This window comes from Electrona antarctica, assembly GCF_951216825.1.
Source record: "Electrona antarctica genome assembly, chromosome: 22".
NCBI lineage: Eukaryota > Metazoa > Chordata > Actinopteri > Myctophiformes > Myctophidae > Electrona > Electrona antarctica.
In genome coordinates this window covers 3,682,126-3,706,612 of record NC_136805.1, presented here as the reverse complement: position 1 = coordinate 3,706,612, position 24,487 = coordinate 3,682,126, and the positions used below count along the sequence as shown (strand labels likewise).

Genomic DNA, 24,487 nt, shown 5'->3' with positions numbered 1-24,487 from the left:
CCCCTCCTTGGGCTGTGGTACCCACCTGGTGAGAACCCAGAGGAAGATGATGCTCTTGTGGCTGGTGGTCTCTCTGAAGGTGAACGCCGGGGGAGGAGTCTGGTAGTAACTCTACACACAGGGACAGGACAGAGGTCACAAGGTCAATATTATCTAATACGGTATCCTGTCTTTGGCATTCCAGTCGACGAAACACCAGTAAGAGTCGAGAAGCGACACGCATCCGCCTGGGTGACGGCAGACTGCTGGGCGAGCGCTGGTGCTTTGGCATGGGGGGGTCAGATCAACATGTCTGCCTGGGTGACAGCAGAATGCTGGGCGAGTGCTGGCGCTTTGGCATGGGGGGGGTCAGATCAACATATCTGCCTGGGTGACAGCAGAATGCTGGGCGAGTGCTGGCGCTTTGGCATGGGGGGGTCAGATCAACATATCTGCCTGGGTGACAGCAGACTGCTGGGCGAGTGCTGGCGCTTTGGCATGGGGGGGGGTCAGATCAACATATCCGCCTGGGTGACAGCAGACTGCTGGGCGAGCGCTGGCGCTTTGGAATGGGGGGTAAGATCAACATATCTGCCTGGGTGACAGCAGACTGCTGGGCGAGCGCTGGCGCTTTGGCATGGGGGGTCAGATCAACATATCTGCCTGGGTGACAGCAGACTGCTGGGCGAGCGCTGGCGCTTTGGAATGGGGGGGTCAGATCAACATATCTGCCTGGGTGACAGCAGACTGCTGGGCGAGCACTGGCTGGTGCTTTGGCATGGAGGGGTCAGATCAACATATGGAATGAATTCTGTATTGGCCACATATGGAGCGTGTCTTGAGTGTACAGGGTTTGATGAGGGCCCAGGTAGGACATGGGTCTTCATTTTCGGGCCTGTTGAGAACTCTAGTTTCCGCCGGCTGCAGGGCGCGGTTGCAGCCACACCCGGAGCTCCAGCTAAAGTCCTGAGAGCCCTCTTGTTAACAAAAGGAGGAGATTCTCCCCAAGAATCTTGTCCTTTGATTACCTCTAATGGTCTACGACTAGTCGACTACGGCAACTAGCTAGCAGCTGTACCTGTCCTCTATTGGTCTACGACTAGTCGACTACGGCAACTAGCTAGCAGCTGTACCTGTCCTCTATTGGTCTACGACTAGTCGACTACGGCAACTAGCTAGCAGCTGTACCTGTCCTCTATTGGTCTACGACTAGTCGACTACGGCAACTAGCTAGCAGCTGTACCTGTCCTCTATTGGTCTACGACTAGTCGACTACGGCAACTAGCTAGCAGCTGTACCTGTCCTCTATTGGTCTACGACTAGTCGACTACGGCAACTAGCTAGCAGCTGTACCTGTCCACTAATGGTCTACGACTAGTCGACTACGGCAACTAGCTAGCAGCTGTACCTGTCCTCTATTGGTCTACGACTAGTCGACTACGGCAACTAGCTAGCAGCTGTACCTGTCCTCTATTGGTCTACGACTAGTCGACTACGGCAACTAGCTAGCAGCTGTACCTGTCCTCTATTGGTCTACGACTAGTCGACTACGGCAACTAGCTAGCAGCTGTACCTGTCCTCTATTGGTCTACGACTAGTCGACTACGGCAACTAGCTAGCAGCTGTACCTGTCCTCTATTGGTCTACGACTAGTCGACTACGGCAACTAGCTAGCAGCTGTACCTGTCCTCTATTGGTCTACGACTAGTCGACTACGGCAACTAGCTAGCAGCTGTACCTGTCCTCTATTGGTCTACGACTAGTCGACTACGGCAACTAGCTAGCAGCTGTACCTGTCCTCTATTGGTCTACGACTAGTCGACTACGGCAACTAGCTAGCAGCTGTACCTGTCCTCTATTGGTCTACGACTAGTCGACTACGGCAACTAGCTAGCAGCTGTACCTGTCCTCTATTGGTCTACGACTAGTCGACTACGGCAACTAGCTAGCAGCTGTACCTGTCCTCTATTGGTCTACAACTAGTCGACTATGGCAACTAGCTAGCAGCTGTACCTGTCCTCTAATGGTCTACGACTAGTCGACTACGGCAACTAGCTAGCAGCTGTACCTGTCCACTAATGGTCTACGACTAGTCGACTACGGCAACTAGCTAGCAGCTGTACCTGTCCACTAATGGTCTACGACTAGTCGACTACGGCAACTAGCTAGCAGCTGTACCTGTCCACTAATGGTCTACGACTAGTCGACTACGGCAACTAGCTAGCAGCTGTACCTGTCCACTAATGGTCTACGACTAGTCGACTACGGCAACTAGCTAGCAGCTGTACCTGTCCTAATGGTCTACAACTAGTCGACTACGGCAACTAGCTAGCAGCTGTACCTGTCCACTAATGGTCTACGACTAGTCGACTACGGCAACTAGCTAGCAGCTGTACCTGTCCTAATGGTCTACAACTAGTCGACTACGGCAACTAGCTAGCAGCTGTACCTGTCCTAATGGTCTACGACTAGTCGACTACGGCAACTAGCTAGCAGCTGTACCTGTCCTAATGGTCTACAACTAGTCGACTACGGCAACTAGCTAGCAGCTGTACCTGTCCTAATGGTCTACAACTAGTCGACTACGGCAACTAGCTAGCAGCTGTACCTGTCCTAATGGTCTACAACTAGTCGACTACGGCAACTAGCTAGCAGCTGTACCTGTCCTCTATTGGTCTACAACTAGTCGACTACGGCAACTAGCTAGCAGCTGTACCTGTCCACTAATGGTCTACGACTAGTCGACTACGGCAACTAGCTAGCAGCTGTACCTGTCCTAATGGTCTACGACTAGTCGACTACGGCAACTAGCTAGCAGCTGTACCTGTCCTCTAATGGTCTACGACTAGTCGACTACGGCAACTAGCTAGCAGCTGTACCTGTCCTACTGGTCTACGACTAGTCGACTACGGCAACTAGCTAGCAGCTGTACCTGTCCAGTCATATTGTATGAGTGTATTTTCATTTCAGCAGCCCAAGCAGCCCAAGCTTCCTGAACAAGCCTGTATTGCTAGAGAAATAGAACATAAACAAACAGCTTGTAAACATGCAGGGCTGGCAAGTTGTATATTAAACCTTAATACTTTTCTTATTGATAATGTATTGGTAAACCCATTTAAACCAACCTATACTATGTTCTATATTTCAATCCAGATGCCTCTGTGTCTCATTAGTTGTTGCTATACATGTAGCAACATATTTATTTTTAGAATTTGACATTTTCCAGAAACCTCAGGTCAGGTTTTAGAATGTAAGCGCTTTGAGGAGTTTTCATGTAACACACGGTAAGACTACGGTCATTAGCATTATTACGGATTGGCATTGGACAATTGCTTTTTGGGGTTTGATTGATTGATTGAAATATGTATTAACAGTTTGCAGAATTACAGTACATTTCAAGCACATTTTCATGTCATATGAAAGCAGGGAATCATAGCTTCAAATGGACATATTGGTTGTTCAGTTTGACCCACCAGTTTTGGAGATATGGCTTGCAGAAAACAGTGAGTTGAGAAAACAGGCTTGAAAGGTTCACTTCTGTGGTCTCTAACATTACACCTAGCTACATGTTTGGGCATTTATTTATTATTTACATGTCGATTTCATCTCTGACACTTATTTCAGACATGCTTTCAGTATGTGAAGAGTCTGCCTGTGCTATAAACTCATTTTGGAGAAAAAAATGTTTTTTCTCCTCTGGTGAAAACCGTGAAAAGCTGTAATTTGCGCGATGGCAGTCTCTCAGTCAACTCTGGTCACATATTGTAACCGATACCCCCCAAGTCTTCCAGCTGGGTGTTTCTCCTGGCATGGAGTCGCCATATGGGTAAGTTACACCGTACGTACACGTTACACCGTACGTACACGTCCCAACATGATAGTGAGAGTGGTAAAGCGATCCCGAAGGGTTCTGGAGGACCGTGGCCTTGTGACCGCTCAACCAAATTACTATTCAGAGACGGCAGTCATCGGCTTACTCCTTAATCTGTCTCCCAATCAACAGCCAGGTGAGCCCTTCTCCTGCCCAATCAACAGCCAGGTGAGCTCTTCTCCTGCCCCGGCGGCCGGAGGTAAACCCGAAACCCCGAAAACAACAGATGTTTTCTTCCGTTTCAGCTCCTTGGCTTCTACAGTTCAGTGTTGTTTTTGGCAGCACATTTTGATTTTAGTTTTAGTCATAGTCTCTTGAATAGATTTAATTTAGTTTGTCACATTTTAGTCACCTGGAATGTTTTAGTGTTTCGTCTAGTTTTAGTCGACTAAATATCATAAGATTTTAGTCGACTAAGTCTAAGGTTGATTTAGTCGACTAAAATGTATTTTGTCTGGCCTTGATGCCGTCGAAATGGCTCATTTTACACTTGCTGAAAATAGCCGGCTATTTTCAACATGCAACCAAGTGTGAAATTACTTATACTGGATCTCTTGTCCACTAGTCTCTTCCTAACATTTTAGTCTAGTTTTTATTTGTTGACGAAATTGTCAGTGTATTTAGTCTTAGTTTTAGTCACCATGGCTTAGTTTTCATTTAGTTTCCATTTAGTTTTCGTCAGTGAAAAAAGGTAGTCGACGAACATTTTTTGTCTTAGTTTTAGTCGACAAAAACAACACTGCTACAGTTAGACCAGTTAAATAAACCTGGAAGGTACAGTACGGACGGTGTTCACCTCATGTTTTATTCAATGTATTTTAAACCCCCTTTTAAATGTTTTAAAACAAGGCAATACAACAACAGCCTTTAATATGTACCGTTATAAACCGTGCTTGTAGATCGGACAGTAATATGCAATGTGGCCCTGGAGGAAATATAGTGGCCCTCTGGAGTGAGTGTGGAACTATAGTGGCCCTCTGGAGTGAGGGTGGAACTATAGTGGCCCTCTGGAGTGAGGGTGGAACTATAGTGGCCCTCTGGAGTGAGTGTGGAACTATAGTGGCCCTCTGGAGTGAGGGTGGAACTATAGTGGCCCTCTGGAGTGAGGGTGGAACTATAGTGGCCCTCTGGAGTCAGTGTGGAACTATAGTGGCCCTCTGGAGTGAGTGTGGAACTATAGTGTCCCTCTGGAGTGAGTGTGGAACTATAGTGGCCCTCTGGAGTGAGGGTGGAACTATAGTGGCCCTCTGGAGTGAGGGTGGAACTATAGTGGCCCTCTGGAGTGAGTGTGGAAATATAGTGGCCCTCTGGAGTGAGTGTGAAACTAAAGTGGCCTTCTGGAGTGAGTGTGGAACTATAGTGGCCCTCTGGCGTGAGTGTGGAACTATAGTGGCCCTCTGGCGTGAGTGTGGAACTATAGTGTCCCTCTGGAGTGAATGTGGAACTATAGTGTCCCTCTGGAGTGAGTGTGGAACTATAGTGGCCCTCTGGAGTGAGTGTGGAACTATAGTGGCCCTCTGGAGTGAGTGTGGAACTATAGTGGCCCTATGGAGTGAGTGTGGAAATATAGTGGCCCTCTTGGAGTGAGTGTGGAAATATAGTGGCCCTCTGGAGTGAGTGTGGAAATATAGTGGCCCTCTGGAGTGAGTGTGGAACTATAGTGGCCCTCTGGAGTGAGTGTGGAAATATAGTGGCCCTCTGGAGTGAGTGTGGAAATATAGTGGCCCTCTGGAGTGAGTGTGGAACTATAGTGTCCCTCTGGAGTGAATGTGGAACTATAGTGGCCCTCTGGAGTGAGTGTGGAACTATAGTGTCCCTCTGGAGTGAGTGTGGAACTATAGTGGCCTTCTGGAGTGAGTGTGGAACTATAGTGGCCCTCTGGAGTGAGTGTGGAACTATAGTGGCCTTCTGGAGTGAGTGTGGAACTATAGTGGCCCTCTGGAGTGAGTGTGGAACTATAGTGGCCCTCTGGAGTGAGTGTGGAACTATAGTGGCCCTCTGGAGTGAGTGTGGAACTATAGTGGCCCTCTGGAGTGAGTGTGGAAATATAGTGGCCCTCTGGAGTGAGTGTGAAACTAAAGTGGCCTTCTGGAGTGAGTGTGGAACTATAGTGGCCCTCTGGCGTGAGTGTGGAACTATAGTGGCCCTCTGGTGTGAGTGTGGAACTATAGTGTCCCTCTGGAATGAATGTGGAACTATAGTGTCCCTCTGGAGTGAGTGTGGAACTATAGTGGCCCTCTGGAGTGAGTGTGGAACTATAGTGGCCCTATGGAGTGAGTGTGGAAATATAGTGGCCCTCTTGGAGTGAGTGTGGAAATATAGTGGCCCTCTGGAGTGAGTGTGGAAATATAGTGGCCCTCTGGAGTGAGTGTGGAACTATAGTGGCCCTCTGGAGTGAGTGTGGAAATATAGTGGCCCTCTGGAGTGAGTGTGGAAATATAGTGGCCCTCTGGAGTGAGTGTGGAACTATAGTGTCCCTCTGGAGTGAATGTGGAACTATAGTGGCCCTCTGGAGTGAGTGTGGAACTATAGTGGCCCTCTGGAGTGAGTGTGGAACTATAGTGGCCCTCTGGAGTGAGTGTGAAACTATAGTGGCCCTCTGGAGTGAGTGTGGAACTATAGTGGCCCTCTGGAGTGAGTGTGGAAATATAGTGGCCCTCTGGAGTGAGTGTGAAACTATAGTGGCCTTCTGGAGTGAGTGTGGAACTATAGTGGCCCTCTGGCGTGAGTGTGGAACTATAGTGGCCCTCTGGTGTGAGTGTGGAACTATAGTGTCCCTCTGGAGTGAATGTGGAACTATAGTGGCCCTCTGGAGTGAGTGTGGAACTATAGTGGCCCTCTGGAGTGAGTGTGGAACTATAGTGGCCCTATGGAGTGAGTGTGGAAATATAGTGGCCCTCTTGGAGTGAGTGTGGAACTATAGTGGCCCTCTGGAGTGAGTGTGAAACTATAGTGGCCCTCTGGAGTGAGTGTGGAACTATAGTGGCCCTCTGGAGTGAGTGTGGAAATATAGTGGCCCTCTGGAGTGAGTGTGGAAATATAGTGGCCCTCTGGAGTGAGTGTGGAACTACAGTGGCCGTCTGGAGTGAGTGTGGAAATATAGTGGCCCTCTGGAGTGAGTGTGGAACTATAGTGGCCCTCTGGAGTGAGTGTGGAACTATAGTGGCCCTCTGGAGTGAGTGTGGAACTATAGTGTCCCTCTGGAGTGAGTGTGGAACTATAGTGGCCCTCTGGAGTGAGTGTGGAAATATAGTGGCCCTCTGGAGTGAGTGTGGAAATATAGTGGCCCTCTGGAGTGAGTGTGGAAATATAGTGGCCCTCTGGAGTGAGTGTGGAACTATAGTGACCCTCTGGAGTGAATGTGGAACTATAGTGGCCCTCTGGAGTGAGTGTGGAACTATAGTGGCCCTCTGGAGTGAGTGTGGAACTATAGTGGCCCTCTGGAGTGAGTGTGAAACTATAGTGTCCCTCTGGAGTGAATGTGGAACTATAGTGGCCCTCTGGAGTGAGTGTGGAACTATAGTGGCCCTCTGGAGTGAGTGTGGAACTATAGTGGCCCTCTGGAGTGAGTGTGAAACTATAGTGGCCCTCTGGAGTGAGTGTGGAACTATAGTGGCCCTCTGGAGTGAGTGTGGAAATATAGTGGCCCTCTGGAGTGAGTGTGAAACTATAGTGGCCTTCTGGAGTGAGTGTGGAACTATAGTGGCCCTCTGGCGTGAGTGTGGAACTATAGTGGCCCTCTGGTGTGAGTGTGGAACTATAGTGTCCCTCTGGAGTGAATGTGGAACTATAGTGGCCCTCTGGAGTGAGTGTGGAACTATAGTGGCCCTCTGGAGTGAGTGTGGAACTATAGTGGCCCTATGGAGTGAGTGTGGAAATATAGTGGCCCTCTTGGAGTGAGTGTGGAACTATAGTGGCCCTCTGGAGTGAGTGTGAAACTATAGTGGCCCTCTGGAGTGAGTGTGGAACTATAGTGGCCCTCTGGAGTGAGTGTGGAAATATAGTGGCCCTCTGGAGTGAGTGTGGAAATATAGTGGCCCTCTGGAGTGAGTGTGGAACTACAGTGGCCGTCTGGAGTGAGTGTGGAAATATAGTGGCCCTCTGGAGTGAGTGTGGAACTATAGTGGCCCTCTGGAGTGAGTGTGGAAATATAGTGGCCCTCTGGAGTGAGTGTGGAAATATAGTGGCCCTATGGAGTGAGTGTGGAAATATAGTGGCCCTCTTGGAGTGAGTGTGGAACTATAGTGGCCCTCTGGAGTGAGTGTGAAACTATAGTGGCCCTCTGGAGTGAGTGTGGAACTATAGTGGCCCTCTGGAGTGAGTGTGGAAATATAGTGGCCCTCTGGAGTGAGTGTGAAACTAAAGTGGCCTTCTGGAGTGAGTGTGGAACTATAGTGGCCCTCTGGCGTGAGTGTGGAACTATAGTGGCCCTCTGGTGTGAGTGTGGAACTATAGTGTCCCTCTGGAGTGAGTGTGGAACTATAGTGGCCCTCTGGAGTGAGTGTGGAACTATAGTGGCCCTCTGGAGTGAGTGTGGAACTATAGTGGCCCTCTGGAGTGAGTGTGGAACTATAGTGGCCCTCTGGAGTGAGTGTGAAACTATAGTGGCCCTCTGGAGTGAGTGTGGAACTATAGTGGCCCTCTGGAGTGAGTGTGGAAATATAGTGGCCCTCTGGAGTGAGTGTGGAAATATAGTGGCCCTCTGGAGTGAGTGTGGAACTATAGTGGCCCTCTGGATTGAGTGTGGAAATATAGTGGCCCTCTGGAGTGAGTGTGGAAATATAATGGCCCTCTGGAGTGAGTGTGGAAATATAGTGGCCCTCTGGAGTGAGTGTGGAAATATAGTGGCCCTCTTGGAGTGAGTGTGGAAATATAGTGGCCCTCTGGAGTGAGTGTGGAAATATAGTGGCCCTCTGGAGTGAGTGTGGAACTATAGTGGCCCTCTGGAGTGAGTGTGGAAATATAGTGGCCCTCTGGAGTGAGTGTGGAAATATAGTGGCCCTCTGGAGTGAGTGTGGAACTATAGTGTCCCTCTGGAGTGAATGTGGAACTATAGTGGCCCTCTGGAGTGAGTGTGGAACTATAGTGGCCCTCTGGAGTGAGTGTGGAACTATAGTGGCCCTCTGGAGTGAGTGTGAAACTATAGTGGCCCTCTGGAGTGAGTGTGGAACTATAGTGGCCCTCTGGAGTGAGTGTGGAAATATAGTGGCCCTCTGGAGTGAGTGTGAAACTATAGTGGCCTTCTGGAGTGAGTGTGGAACTATAGTGGCCCTCTGGCGTGAGTGTGGAACTATAGTGGCCCTCTGGTGTGAGTGTGGAACTATAGTGTCCCTCTGGAGTGAATGTGGAACTATAGTGGCCCTCTGGAGTGAGTGTGGAACTATAGTGGCCCTCTGGAGTGAGTGTGGAACTATAGTGGCCCTATGGAGTGAGTGTGGAAATATAGTGGCCCTCTTGGAGTGAGTGTGGAACTATAGTGGCCCTCTGGAGTGAGTGTGAAACTATAGTGGCCCTCTGGAGTGAGTGTGGAACTATAGTGGCCCTCTGGAGTGAGTGTGGAAATATAGTGGCCCTCTGGAGTGAGTGTGGAAATATAGTGGCCCTCTGGAGTGAGTGTGGAACTACAGTGGCCGTCTGGAGTGAGTGTGGAAATATAGTGGCCCTCTGGAGTGAGTGTGGAACTATAGTGGCCCTCTGGAGTGAGTGTGGAACTATAGTGGCCCTCTGGAGTGAGTGTGGAACTATAGTGTCCCTCTGGAGTGAGTGTGGAACTATAGTGGCCCTCTGGAGTGAGTGTGGAAATATAGTGGCCCTCTGGAGTGAGTGTGGAAATATAGTGGCCCTCTGGAGTGAGTGTGGAAATATAGTGGCCCTCTGGAGTGAGTGTGGAACTATAGTGACCCTCTGGAGTGAATGTGGAACTATAGTGGCCCTCTGGAGTGAGTGTGGAACTATAGTGGCCCTCTGGAGTGAGTGTGGAACTATAGTGGCCCTCTGGAGTGAGTGTGGAACTATAGTGTCCCTCTGGAGTGAATGTGGAACTATAGTGGCCCTCTGGAGTGAGTGTGGAACTATAGTGGCCCTCTGGAGTGAGTGTGGAACTATAGTGGCCCTCTGGAGTGAGTGTGAAACTATAGTGGCCCTCTGGAGTGAGTGTGGAACTATAGTGGCCCTCTGGAGTGAGTGTGGAAATATAGTGGCCCTCTGGAGTGAGTGTGAAACTATAGTGGCCTTCTGGAGTGAGTGTGGAACTATAGTGGCCCTCTGGCGTGAGTGTGGAACTATAGTGGCCCTCTGGTGTGAGTGTGGAACTATAGTGGCCCTCTGGAGTGAGTGTGGAAATATAGTGGCCCTCTGGAGTGAGTGTGGAAATATAGTGGCCCTCTGGAGTGAGTGTGGAACTACAGTGGCCGTCTGGAGTGAGTGTGGAAATATAGTGGCCCTCTGGAGTGAGTGTGGAACTATAGTGGCCCTCTGGAGTGAGTGTGGAAATATAGTGGCCCTCTGGAGTGAGTGTGGAAATATAGTGGCCCTATGGAGTGAGTGTGGAAATATAGTGGCCCTCTTGGAGTGAGTGTGGAACTATAGTGGCCCTCTGGAGTGAGTGTGAAACTATAGTGGCCCTCTGGAGTGAGTGTGGAACTATAGTGGCCCTCTGGAGTGAGTGTGGAAATATAGTGGCCCTCTGGAGTGAGTGTGAAACTAAAGTGGCCTTCTGGAGTGAGTGTGGAACTATAGTGGCCCTCTGGCGTGAGTGTGGAACTATAGTGGCCCTCTGGTGTGAGTGTGGAACTATAGTGTCCCTCTGGAGTGAGTGTGGAACTATAGTGGCCCTCTGGAGTGAGTGTGGAACTATAGTGGCCCTCTGGAGTGAGTGTGGAACTATAGTGGCCCTCTGGAGTGAGTGTGGAACTATAGTGGCCCTCTGGAGTGAGTGTGAAACTATAGTGGCCCTCTGGAGTGAGTGTGGAACTATAGTGGCCCTCTGGAGTGAGTGTGGAAATATAGTGGCCCTCTGGAGTGAGTGTGGAAATATAGTGGCCCTCTGGAGTGAGTGTGGAACTATAGTGGCCCTCTGGATTGAGTGTGGAAATATAGTGGCCCTCTGGAGTGAGTGTGGAAATATAATGGCCCTCTGGAGTGAGTGTGGAAATATAGTGGCCCTCTGGAGTGAGTGTGGAAATATAGTGGCCCTCTGGAGTGAGTGTGGAAATATAGTGGCCCTCTGGAGTGAGTGTGGAAATATAGTGGCCCTCTGGAGTGAGTGTGGAACTATAGTGGCCCTCTGGAGTGAGTGTGGAACTATAGTGGCCCTCTGGAGTGAGTGTGGAAATATAGTGGCCCTCTGGAGTGAGTGTGGAAATATAGTGGCCCTCTGGAGTGAGTGTGGAAATATAGTGGCCCTCTGGAGTGAGTGTGGAACTACAGTGGCCCTCTGGAGTGAGTGTGGAAATATAGTGGCCCTCTGGAGTGAGTGTGGAACTATAGTGGCCCTCTGGAGTGAGTGTGGAACTATAGTGGCCCTTTGGAGTGAGTGTGGAACTATAGTGGCCCTCTGGAGTGAGTGTGGAAATATAGTGGCCCTCTGGAGTGAGTGTGGAACTACAGTGGCCCTCTGGAGTGAGTGTGGAAATATAGTGGCCCTCTGGAGTGAGTGTGGAACTATAGTGGCCCTCTGGAGTGAGTGTGGAACTATAGTGGCCCTCTGGAGTGAGTGTGGAACTATAGTGTCCCTCTGGAGTGAGTGTGGAACTATAGTGGCCCTCTGGAATGAGTGTGGAACTATAGTGGCCCTCTGGAGTGAGTGTGGAACTATAGTGGCCCTCTGGAGTGAGTGTGGAACTATAGTGGCCCTCTGGAGTGAGTGTGGAACTATAGTGGCCCTCTGGAGTGAGTGTGGAAATATAGTGGCCCTCTTGGAGTGAGTGTGGAACTATAGTGGCCCTCTGGAGTGAGTGTGAAACTATAGTGGCCCTCTGGAGTGAGTGTGGAACTATAGTGGCCCTCTGGAGTGAGTGTGGAACTATAGTGGCCCTCTGGAGTGAGTGTGGAACTATAGTGGCCCTCTGGAGTGAGTGTGAAACTATAGTGGCCCTCTGGAGTGAGTGTGGAACTATAGTGGCCCTCTGGAGTGAGTGTGGAAATATAGTGGCCCTCTGGAGTGAGTGTGAAACTATAGTGGCCTTCTGGAGTGAGTGTGGAACTATAGTGGCCCTCTGGCGTGAGTGTGGAACTATAGTGGCCCTCTGGTGTGAGTGTGGAACTATAGTGTCCCTCTGGAGTGAATGTGGAACTATAGTGGCCCTCTGGAGTGAGTGTGGAACTATAGTGGCCCTCTGGAGTGAGTGTGGAACTATAGTGGCCCTCTGGAGTGAGTGGAACTATAGTGGCCCTCTGGAGTGAGTGGAACTATAGTGTCCCTCTGGAGTGAGTGTGGAACTATAGTGTCCCTCTGGAGTGAGTGTGGAACTATAGTGTCCCTCTGGAGTGAGTGTGGAACTATAGTGGCCCTATGGAGTGAGTGTGGAAATATAGTGGCCCTCTTGGAGTGAGTGTGGAACTATAGTGGCCCTCTGGAGTGAGTGTGAAACTATAGTGGCCCTCTGGAGTGAGTGTGGAACTATAGTGGCCCTCTGGAGTGAGTGTGGAAATATAGTGGCCCTCTGGAGTGAGTGTGGAAATATAGTGGCCCTCTGGAGTGAGTGTGGAACTACAGTGGCCCTCTGGAGTGAGTGTGAAACTATAGTGGCCCTCTGGAGTGAGTGTGGAACTATAGTGGCCCTCTGGAGTGAGTGTGGAAATATAGTGGCCCTCTGGAGTGAGTGTGGAACTATAGTGGCCCTCTGGAGTGAGTGTGAAACTATAGTGGCCCTCTGGAGTGAGTGTGGAAATATAGTGGCCCTCTGGAGTGAGTGTGGAAATATAGTGGCCCTCTCCATCGTCAAAGTTGCCCATCCCTGTAGGCACACACACACACACACACACACACACACACAACGGTCCCACTCACTCACCTCCACCGCATCGTAGGCCTGCAGGAACATGTCCTTACAGCTGACGCTGCAGTACATGCAGCCCAGCGTCATGTACAGGCAGAAGGAGAAGAAGTAGCGATGGTTGAAGTGACCCACGCAGTTGTTCAGCCAGGCTGTGGAAGGAAGGAAGGAAGGAAGGAAGGAAGGAAGGAACCCGCCGCTAAGGTCCACATACAACATGTTGCGTTGATTTTGACAGCAAAATTTAGGTTTTAGTCATTCATCATGAATAGTTTTCATAAATTTTCAGTCACATTTTAGTCGCCTGGAATGTGTTACAGTTGGTCTGGTTTTAGTCGACCTAATATCATAAGATTTTAGTAAAACTAAAATGTATTTTGGCGGGCCTTGATGGCGTCGTAATACTGATTTTACACTTGCTGAAAATAGGCGATCTACAAGCTCACAACGTGTCGCAGCGCGACTCGTGAGCTTTATAGATCGTAGAAGCTGAATTTGTGTGATTGCAAAAGATCGGTGCTATTTGTTTCAAAAAGCTAAATGTTGGTTCCTCCTAACTAACTATCAACAACCCCCCCCCCCTCTTTGACAAGCACTGGTTAAAAGGATACGACAATGATGGTCCATCTTCAGAATACACCTAGAAGAGAACGGGTAAACACCAGAGCAAGATTTATCTCATTATGTAATCAACCACGCACGCACGCACGCACGCACGCACGCACGCACGCACCAGTTTTTATTTGGTCACTCAAAACGTTCTAGGTGTTAAGAAGAAGCCCGTTGAGGTTGAATTGCTTACACGTTGCAGATGCTGCAGTGATGCGTCCTGGCTGGCTTTGGAACGATGCACTTCTTGCAGATGGACACCGACGGGATGTCTGCTTTGTCCTGCAGGGGGAGACACAGTGACAGATTATATTACACACTCTGGAGCTCTCTCAAGGACCCCTGGGGGTCCCCGTACTGTCTGTCACCTGTCAAATAATAGGCAAAAAAGCCCCAAAAATTATCTTTAAAAAAAAGACGGTGCCGTTCACCTGGGGCGGGTGTCCCGGGGCGGTGCTGGTGGCCTTGTAGTAGTGGAAGGAGGTCATGAGCAGCAGCCAGTGGCCGTAGCAGAGGTGCCACGCGATCCACTGCACCGGGTAGGTGCTCAGCACCACCGGCAGGAGACACGCATACACGATGATACACACTGAGCCGGTCAACACCACCACCAGGAACACAAACACCTGGGGGGGGAGGGGGAGGGGAGGGAGGGACAGACAGACAGACAGACAGAGCCAGAGAGAGGGAGGGACAGACAGACAGACAGAGCCAGAGAGAGAGAGGGAGGGACAGACAGACAGACAGAGCCAGAGAGAGGGAGAGACAGACAGACAGACAGACAGAGCCAGAGAGAGAGAGGGAGGGACAGACAGACAGACAGAGCCAGAGAGAGGGAGAGACAGACAGACAGACAGACAGAGCCAGAGAGAGAGAGGGAGGGACAGACAGACAGACAGAGCCAGAGAGAGAGAGCCAGACAGACAGAGATAGTTGATACCGAGAGATGTGGGAGGGCATAGAGACAGAGGGACGAAGACAGACAGGGTGAGGGGGAGAGAGACAGACGGGGAGAGAGACAGACATATGTGGGGGAGAAGATACAGAGAGAGTTAGTTTATTTCAGTCCTTTTTAGACAAACAAGTATAGTAGAGTTACACATATCAATAAAGCACCTGCTCCGAATAGGTGTATATAGCATAGTGTAATAGCTGAATCAAAGGCTTATGTTGCCTCCCCATTTAATGACAACATCTAAATTCAAACCAGATCAAACAGGTCGAGTGGAAAGGAAGGAAAGTGAGAGAAGAAAGAGAGGGACAGAGTGAAAGAGTGAATTTCAAAACGATAGAGAAATGACAGAGAATAGACTTCAAGAGAGCAGAACAGTTACAGTACAAACAATTTATACTAGTAATTAAAGGACAACTTTAGTTTTTTTCAACCAAGGTTCATGTTTTAGGTTGTTATTAGAGAAAGTAAAAAAGTAGTGTTAATTTCTTTTCATTTGCTGCTTTCTTTCGTTTTAGGGATTTTAGCTGTTTTTGACAGGGGGGCGGGGGCATTCGAGCATGGGGCTAAATATGTATTTTTTCCCCCAAACTTTATAACTGAATGTGTCAAACTGACATATTGAGCCTATATGACACACAGTGTGGCTTACCTCCAGTAGACTACCTTCACATTCAGTAGATCCTGTGATCTTCTGTGGCCAGATAATTTCTAGTAGGACTATAGTAAATAATAAAAAAATAAATCCCTATAAAAAATACATATTTAGCCCCATGCTCGAATGCCCCCGCCCCCTGTCAAAAACAGCTAAAATCCCTAAAACGAAAGAAAGCAGCAAATGAAAAATAATTAACACTCATCTTTTACTTTCTCTAATAACATCCTAAAACATGAACCTTGGTTGAAAAAAACTAAAGTTGTCCTTTAAGGATGTCCCAATCACGTTGTTTTCATCATTTGACTTTTAGCATCTGCCGATAACGATTTTTCCCAGTTATATTTTCATTCAACACTTTATATATTCATATCACAATAATACAAAAAAAAATCACGGACAATATCCAGTCTAATATCATGATATGGATATAATATTGATATTAGGGATCAGGGTTTTTATTTTGTATTTGTTTTGCTCCCGATCCGACTTCGATCATTTGACAATGGCGTGATCGGATCGGGACAACCCTACTAGTAATTCATTAACATATTAAAAGGTGCTCACCACTCCAAACCAGCGCGTTGTGGTGTCCACGATCCAGTAGACGGGCTCGAAGGCGGCGTCCAGCATGGTGTCAGAGTTACACAGGCTGTTGTGGTAGAGCGAGCGGAGCAGCAGCCGTCCGTACGCCCACGCCGCGCCTAGAGACGGACGCCTCCACGATGACACGCTTCCTCCTAGGGCTGTCGAGAGTTTAACCAGTTTAATTATTAAGTTGACTGTATTGATTTGATTGACGTGTTTTAAGCTTGTATGTAGATCAACTATATCTGCTATTTAAAACAAAAAAAAACAAAAAAATCAACATGAAAATGATTGACGATCATGCAAAAAAACAAAAAAAACAATTGCGATCATCTAAAAAAATTGCCAATTAGGCATCGATTACGTAATAACCGTGAGAGGCCTACTGTTACTGTACTCTGTACTGTACCTCCTCCGGCTCTCCGCGACGACGACGACCTCCACCGGCGGCACCAGCGCAGCGTCAGCCTCATGGCACGGGACAGCTGCCACCTCCAGCTGCTGTGCTGCAGTCGCATGCCACCTGCGCCACCACCTGCGCCTGCACTGCCACCACCACCACCCACGGCCCGGCCTCCTCCTCCTCCTCCTCCGCAGCCGCCCCTGTGCTCCAGACAGACACACACACACAGACACACGCCCCAACAGTTACACAAACAGGCGGCGAAGAACAGCAGCTCCTCGTAATGCGGTCCTCCTGTATTGTTGGCCCCCCCAGGGCCCGCCGGGGCCCCCATCATGAGGGATGGTCCTCCTTTTGGTTCTCTTGTAGCGCTATGCGTTTTTAGAAGGTCGTCCGTCCGTCCGTGTCTGGACTTGTGTCTAAAGTGTGTTGCAGGCAGGGGGGGACGAGACCCTCGTTTCTGAAGCCATGCGTGAGGTGAGTCCCCCCTTTTCAGAATGCAGCCTACACTGAATTTCTCCAAAACGTCACAAAAATATAACGTTTTGTTCTGGAGACGGTTGCGGTGTCGGGTCGAACCTCTCGGGAACTTTCTCTTCTCTTTGTTCCGTGCTCAAACAACCTCTCCTCCTATCCTATCCTATCCTATCCTATCCTACACCGCCTACCGTATATCACCTTTCTTAGTAGTCTGATGAACACAGCGGAAACTGGTGTCAAAGGTTAAACTGGAAGCCCGCTCTGTTTTGGAAAAAAAATTATGTCAAAGATGCATTTTTCAGGGTCCCCCCCCCCCCAACCAAGTGGGACTTTGTCTGATATCCAGGCAGCTTACAAATGAAAAAGGTCCTTAACACAGGTGCGGCACCTCTCTCCGAAAAAGGCAAGGAGGCATTACGAGTCAAATTAGGCGAGTCTTCTTCTCAGCTTTTCTATCGGTCAAAAATGTTCTCTCACTCACTGCCCAATTTCTTTCACAAAATGTCCTCGGTTCTTCACAGGGGTCATGAATATATTATTAATCTCAACACACAGGATGCTATCGGTGAAATTACCCGGGATTTAAACACTGGAATCAAAAGTCCAACCGACGCGAGACGGCCCGTTCGGCAAATTCTACGAAGAGACACATCATCATGTGTCCTCTCTCTCTCTCTCTACGCACAAAAAGTCACCAAGTCAATCCAAATCAGGTGAGGGAAGGAGGAGCCTGACGTTGTCCCGCCCATAAGGGAGGGAGGAGCCTGATGTTGTTCCGCCCATCATCAATCAATCAATCAATCTTAAGGGAAACGAGGACGGGGCCTTTCGAGTAATGAGCTGCGCACGCGGCGCATCCGCACTGCACAAAAGAAAAACACTTCTGCCATCAATAATTCACCACAAAAAGAGATCAGACGAGGCCAAGAAGTCTTTTAGGAACCCACATGGGGAGGTGTGTGTGTGTGTGTGTGTGTGTGTGTGTGTGTGTGTGTGTGTGTGTGTGTGTGTGTGTGTGTGTGTGTGTGTGTGTGTGTGTGTGTGTGTGTGTGTGTGTGTGTGTGTGTGTGTGTGTGTGTGTGGATGCAAAAAGCAGTAACCTTATAAGAGGATGAAAGCAGGGGAGATGAATTTCTTAAGGAGGGAATAAGTGCGGTGGTTACCTGATCGCCGTGCGGCACCATGTCATGAAAGTGAGTATTGGTTACGGGGATGGGACAGGCGGGGACGACAGAGTTACGGGGATGGGACAGGCGGGGACGACAGAGTTACGGGGATGGGACAGGCGGGGACGACAGAGTTACGGGGATGGGACAGGCGGGGATGACAGAGTTACGGGGATGGGACAGGCGGGGACGACAGAGTTACGGGGATGGGACAGGCGGGGACGACAGAGTTACGGGGATGGGACAGGCGGGGACGACAGAGTTACGGGGATGGGACAGGCGGGGATGACAGAGTTACGGGGATGGGACAGGCGGGGATGACAGAGTTACGGGGATGGGACAGGCGGGGATGACAGAGTTACGGGGATGGGACAGGCGGGGACGACAGAGTTACGGGGATGGGACAGGCGGGGACGACAGAGTTACGGGGATGGGACAGGCGGGGACGACAGAGTTACGGGGATGGGACAGGCGGGGATGACAGAGTTACGGGGATGGGACAGGCGGGGATGACAGAGTTACGGGGATGGGACAGGCGGGGATGACAGAGTTACGGGGATGGGACAGGCGGGGATGACAGAGTTACGGGGATGGGACAGGCGGGGACGACAGAGTTACGGGGATGGGACAGGCGGGGACGACAGAGTTACGGGGATGGATGGGACAGGCGGGGATGACAGAGTTACGGGGATGGGACAGGCGGGGACGACAGAGTTACGGGGATGGGACAGGCGGGGATGACAGAGTTACGGGGATGGGACAGGCGGGGACGACAGAGTTACGGGGATGGGACAGGCGGGGATGACAGAGTTACGGGGATGGGACAGGCGGGGATGACAGAGTTACGGGGATGGGACAGGCGGGGATGACAGAGTTACGGGGACGGGACAGGCGGGTACGACAGAGTTACGGGGATGGATGGGACAGACGGGGACGACAGAGTTACGGGGATGGATGGGACAGGCGGGGACGACAGAGTTACGGGGATGGATGGGACAGACGGGGACGACAGAGTTACGGGGATGGATGGGACAGACGGGGACGACAGAGTTACGGGGATGGATGGGACAGGCGGGGATGACAGAGTTACGGGGATGTATGGGACAGGCGGGGATGACAGAGTTACGGGGATGTATGGGACGTCTTGTTGTGATCGATCCAAAAAGGGGAGCATCATTAATTAGAGATGCTAATAAAGGCTCACTGCAGGTGGGTTCCATGTGGCAGCGGTGGCCGAACGGATAGCGGAGCGGTCTTGATACCGGAAGGTCGCCAGTTCGAATCAGCGGTCCGACACGTTAAAATTACCACCGCTGAAGTGCCCTTGAACAAGGCATTGAACCACTACGATGAAATGTTCTATGAGCAGGGCCTGGCTGGAAACAAGTTCTTGAGCTTAGCCCAGATACCCTGGGTAAATATAGTAATCATTTCATTTCATTTCATTTCAGAGATGCTAATAAAGGCTCACTGCAGGCGTCTTGTCTGCTTTGAGGACGTGGAGCAGTGGTCGGAGCAACGGCTCCCGTTAATCAGCTAATTAATTAATGTTATACAACGAGGAACGAGAATAATGGTTGTTATAAGTACTTCTTGCAACCTGGCAAGCCAAAACACCCATCATGAGGCGCCCCCCAGAGGGCAGAAGGTGCATGACTTCCTCATGTGAGAAGAAGACCTATTGAGAAGGAAATCCCTTAAGATTAACTGGTAACCACAAACTAACTACAAAGGTCACCACCGCTAACCTCAAAGTCAATTAATACTGTCTGCTCCGTTTCAACAGCTCAACAGTCACACAGACAGCTGACATTTACAGTATTACACTTTAGAGCTCTGGTTCCCAAACCTTTTTAGCCTGTAACCCAGAAGAGAGATTATAGACGTTTGCCCGGGACACAAACTAGTGAAAATAGGAGATCTACAAGCGCAGATCTTCGCGGTTGAACTGTAGCTGATGAAAACGTTTCCTGCCCTAGGGGTATCTGAGGCACACACACACACACACACACACACACACACACACACACACACACACACACACACACACACACACACACACACACACACACACACACACACACACACACACACACACACACACACACACACACACACACACACACACACACACACACACACACACACACACACACGATAAGGCATCATCAGCTCTGACTGGTATCAACAAAGCCCTGAGCTCCTAATCAAACATAATGACATTCAGGTGATTGAGTGACGTTGACATTTGACATTACTATACCGTCCGTCATTGGGGTTTGGGTACTGTACCAGTACCGCTGCCCATTACAGTGCATGGCAGCAACAGTGATGGCAAAGTTCTGCTAATGTCCCCCGACAACACCCACTACAAAATATCAACCACTTAAAACCTATTTTATACGTCAAAAGAAAACAGTGAAAAGCTTGCCGATCTGCTACTTTTGTTATTTCTGATTTTCTTTTTACAATTGTGAAACTTTTGGGAACCCTTTTTGGTGTTTTAACATTATGTTACACTTTTAGCTATTGAAAAATACCATCTATACCATCTAAATATAGGTTTACTACAAACTACAAAGTAACTACACAGTGTAGGAGTTTGTAGGATAAATGATGCGGTGCGTGTTGTGTCTGTCACATTAATGAGCTTTACTCTAATCTCCTTCTAGACTCTGTATCTGTGTGTTCACCCAACACCAGATTAGCACAACGCAGTGCTGTTAACAGGCAACTGTGGAATTTTTTTTTATTGATTGATTGATTGATTGATTGATTGATTGGGGGTTTTTATTCACAAAAATGCATGTACAGTAGTATATGCATAAACGTATTTGTATGCACGGTTGCCCACACTGAAGTCCACATAAGGGCTTGTGTGGGGGGCCAATAAGGGCTTGTGTGGGGGGCCAATAAGGGCTTGTGTGGGGGGCCAATAAGGGCTTGTGTGGGGGGCCAATAAGGGCTTATGTGGGGGGCAAATAAGGGCTTATGTGGGGGGCAACAAGGGCTTATGTGGGGGGCAAATAAGGGCTTATGTGGGGGGCAACAAGGGCTTATGTGGGGGGCAACAAGGGCTTATGTGGGGTCCAATAAAGGCTTGTGTGGGGCCAATAAGGGCTTATGTGGGGGCAAATAAGGGCTTATGTGGGGGCAAATAAGGGCTTGTGTGGGGGGCCAATAAGGGCTTGTGTGGGGGGCCAATAAGGGCTTATGTGGGGGGCAAATAAGGGCTTATGTGGGGGGCAACAAGGGCTTATGTGGGGGGCAAATAAGGGCTTATGTGGGGTCCAATAAAGGCTTGTGTGGGGGGCCAATAAGAGCTTATGTGGGGTCCAATAAGGGCTTGTGTGGGGGGCCAATAAGAGCTTATGTGGGGTCCAATAAAGGCTTGTGTGGGGGGCCAATAAGGGCTTATGTGGGGTCCAATAAGGGCTTGTGTGGGGGGCCAATAAGGGCTTGTGTGGGGGGGCAATAAGGGCTTGTGTGGGGGGCAAATAAGGGCTTATGTGGGAGGGCAAATAAGGGCTTGTGTGGGGGGCCAATAAGAGCTTATGTGGGGGGGGGGATAAGGGCTTGTGTAGGGGGCCAATAAGGGCTTATGTGGGGGGCCAATAAGGGCTTATGTGGGGGGCCAATAAGGGCTTATGTGGGGGGCCAATAAGGGCTTATGTGGGGGGCCAATAAGGGCTTATGTGGGGGGCCAATAAGGGCTTATGTGGGGGGCCAATAAGGGCTTATGTGGGGGGCCAATAAGAGCTTATGTGGGGGGAAAATAAGGTCTTGTGTGGGGGGCCAATAAGGGCTTGTTTGGGGGGCAAATAAGGGCTTATGTTAGGGGCCCTTCAAGACGAACATTTGACAAGTAATGATAATTCCACTATCATAATTAATTATACTTTTAATGTGCTGGCTGCCATCAGTCAGTTTTAGTTTCAGACTAATGAGAAAGTATTGCTTATTTTACTGTCCAATGACATGAAATGGCACAAGGGACGGACGGACCCCACAAAAAGACCACCCCCGGCGCGCCCATGCACACATCTGCCCTTTTCTGGGGCCTCTGCCCCCTCAGTGCTCTCTGCACGGCCCTGACCATCACCCCTGTATATTACTGTATATTACTGTATATTACACAATTATGCTAAACCTGAGATTTACAGGCAAATATAGTGCCCATAATTAACCCCTCTTTTCATGCAGTGTAGCTTCTGTTTTAGTCGCGGCCTTTGCACACTCTTTTCTCGGAAACTATGCCGCTGTCCGTGGTTTTGAACTATTCGCAGTTGTTCTGTTGTCTCTGATTATCCGGTGATTGCAATTGGAACCTTGGCGTTTTCCAGAGCAAGGATTGGCCTTATTTTAGCTCGGTAGCATTAACGCTAATACTTTAGCATCAAAGATGGAAGCCAAAACCGGCCGCGAGTCATAGTGGAATAGCCTGAAATCACCTGGCACCCAAGCACCACTACTTTTGTCCACCAGGTGGCACTCGATGTGTTAAGAGTTCTTCTCTGTGTCGGACAAGAGTGGCGCTGGTTCACACATGACTCACAACTGGAATCTACCAACAGTTTACAACAGCTGCACAAACTGGCGTCGTGGCAACAGTTTGTGTTGCGTGCGATGTCACACCAGAAGATATAATATGATGCACCGTGTTGAAAATGATTGTAGACGTCGAGACAGAGAAGGGAGACAGGCAGGCAGGCAGGCAGACAGACAGACAGACAGACAGACAGACAGACAGGGTGATGTTGTCTTGGACCGTTTCCAAAGCAGGAGGACCAAAGCGAGCCTATCATGCTGCTGTAGCAGTGAGGAACAAACTTTATTCCTTTGGAGGCTACTGTGATGGAAGGACGAACAACAACATGGATGTCTATGTCTTCAACACAGTGTCTTTATGCTGGAAGAAGTTACCTCCATTGAAACCTGGAAGAGGACGCCACCTAGAGGTTCCATCCATGTGCTCCGGCCACACAGCTGTGTTGGTGGAAGATACAGTCTACATCTGGGGCGGGGCCGGGGCATGGAGAGGGGAGTTCTACAATGTGCTTTATGCATTTGATGTCGACGCCCACATATGGTTCCAACCCAGGGTTTCTGGGACTGTTCCAGAGGAGAGAAACTTCCACTCAGCTTGTGTGTTGGAGAAGTCATGTTTATCCATGGAGGATCCACCGAGCTGACAGATTGGCCTAATGACACGTACAAGTTGGACACCAGCACAATGGTCTGGTCTTTAATTAACACCAGACGAACTCCATCACCTGGATCATCAGGTCACTCTGCCACCATCGTCGGGACAAAGATGTTTGTATTCGGGGGCTATAGGGAGGACTATCTGGACCATCAGAGTGTTTGACACAGAGACCAACGCCTGGCTGGTCACACCTTTTGCACAGCTTCTACCAGGAAGATGCGTCGGTCATTCAGCATTTACCTACAATGCAGAGCTGTACATATTTGGTGGCTGGAACGAGGACCTCCAGGCCTTCAATGATTTGTGGAAAATCAGTCCAGAGACCTTCTCCTGGAAGAAGGTTAAGCCCAAGAGGAAAGGACCATGTCCAATGTATGATATGTGCTGTTGCATTGTGGGAGATCGTATCATTCTCTTTGGAGGATCCAAACTTTACAAAGGACACACTATCTCTGATGAGCTGTTCATCTTAGACTTGAGTCCTAGTCTTAAGACGTTATGTAAGCTAACAGTTATTCAGAACGCTCTGGACCAATCAGAACTCCCACACGACATCAGGTGGGAACTGGCAGCCATGACAACCAACAACAATAGAATAAATAACAAGCGTGAGCTCAGTGCCAACAACCTCACTAAAAGAAGGAAAATCACCCCCGTGTGACACCAACTCTGTGTGTGTGTGTGTGTGGGGGGGGGGGGGGGGGGGGAGTTCCAGACCCACAGGAATGCACCCAGGTTGCCGGCCCGATTCCGGCGAGCCGCCCCACGTCCGAAACTGTTGAGAAATGAAGTTACCGCTTGGGGGTCCCAGCTACTGTACTGTACTGTCACTGTACTGGTGGCACACCCGAAATCACCACATATACAGTTAATATGTGCGTGTGTGTGTTTGTGTGTGTGTTAGGTTGCGCACAGGTGGTGAAAAACAACCATGCTGTTTTCGTGCTCAGACGCACCCAGCCACCCACCCAGCCAGGCACCCACACACACACACACATAGCTCCGTAAGGGAGTGGTTGCACCACTCAAAAAAAACAGAAAACATTGAGTCAACTAAACAAGACGCTGTGGCTTCCATGTGACCAGTCTATGACATCACTCATGTACTGTATGACATCACTACTATGACACCAGTCACCTACAAGCGTTCAGCCGAAGCCGACCTCTAATGATTTGTTTTAAAATAATTTAAAAAAGTATAAAACGTGGCCTGGGCCGTGGCTCAGCGGTCCAGGCACCTTGGCCGGTAATCCAGTTTTAGCCTGGCTAATAAGCCAGACTCAAATCACACTGTCGTGTGGTATTTGAGTCTGGAGATGCTGTGTATGGATCTTGTTTCCCGGGGGGCGGGTTCAAACATTTTCTCTTTGACGCAATTGGTTAGAGCTACTGTCAGTCAAAGGTCTCAAGCATTGAACGTCACTGTACCAAAGCCCGCCCATATTGCATACCGTGTCCCGATTGGCCACACCATTTCTCTGGTGTAGGAAATGGGCGTACAATTGAGCCTCTCCAGACCGTAATCCGCCGGCAAGCAATTTTTTTTTTTGCCAACGGCTGATTCGGTCTGGCTTATTAGCCA

General features: G+C 49.5%; 1 protein-coding gene across 1 annotated transcript in view; it reads right to left on the bottom strand.

Moving 5' to 3' along the window:
* The window catches only part of LOC306914938 (palmitoyltransferase ZDHHC16B-like), a 32,176-nt gene that overhangs the window by 5,143 nt on the left and 2,546 nt on the right, over window positions 1-24,487 (bottom strand). The window contains exons 2-8 of the mRNA XM_079492175.1: window positions 16,060-16,253; window positions 15,630-15,808; window positions 13,887-14,081; window positions 13,649-13,737; window positions 13,458-13,486; window positions 12,865-12,998; window positions 26-111 (exon numbers count right to left, since the gene is read on the bottom strand). Of these exons, the coding sequence (XP_079348301.1) occupies window positions 26-111; window positions 12,865-12,998; window positions 13,458-13,486; window positions 13,649-13,737; window positions 13,887-14,081; window positions 15,630-15,808; window positions 16,060-16,168 (821 nt within the window). The 5' untranslated portion in view covers window positions 16,169-16,253. The remainder of the gene's footprint in view (window positions 1-25; window positions 112-12,864; window positions 12,999-13,457; window positions 13,487-13,648; window positions 13,738-13,886; window positions 14,082-15,629; window positions 15,809-16,059; window positions 16,254-24,487) is intronic.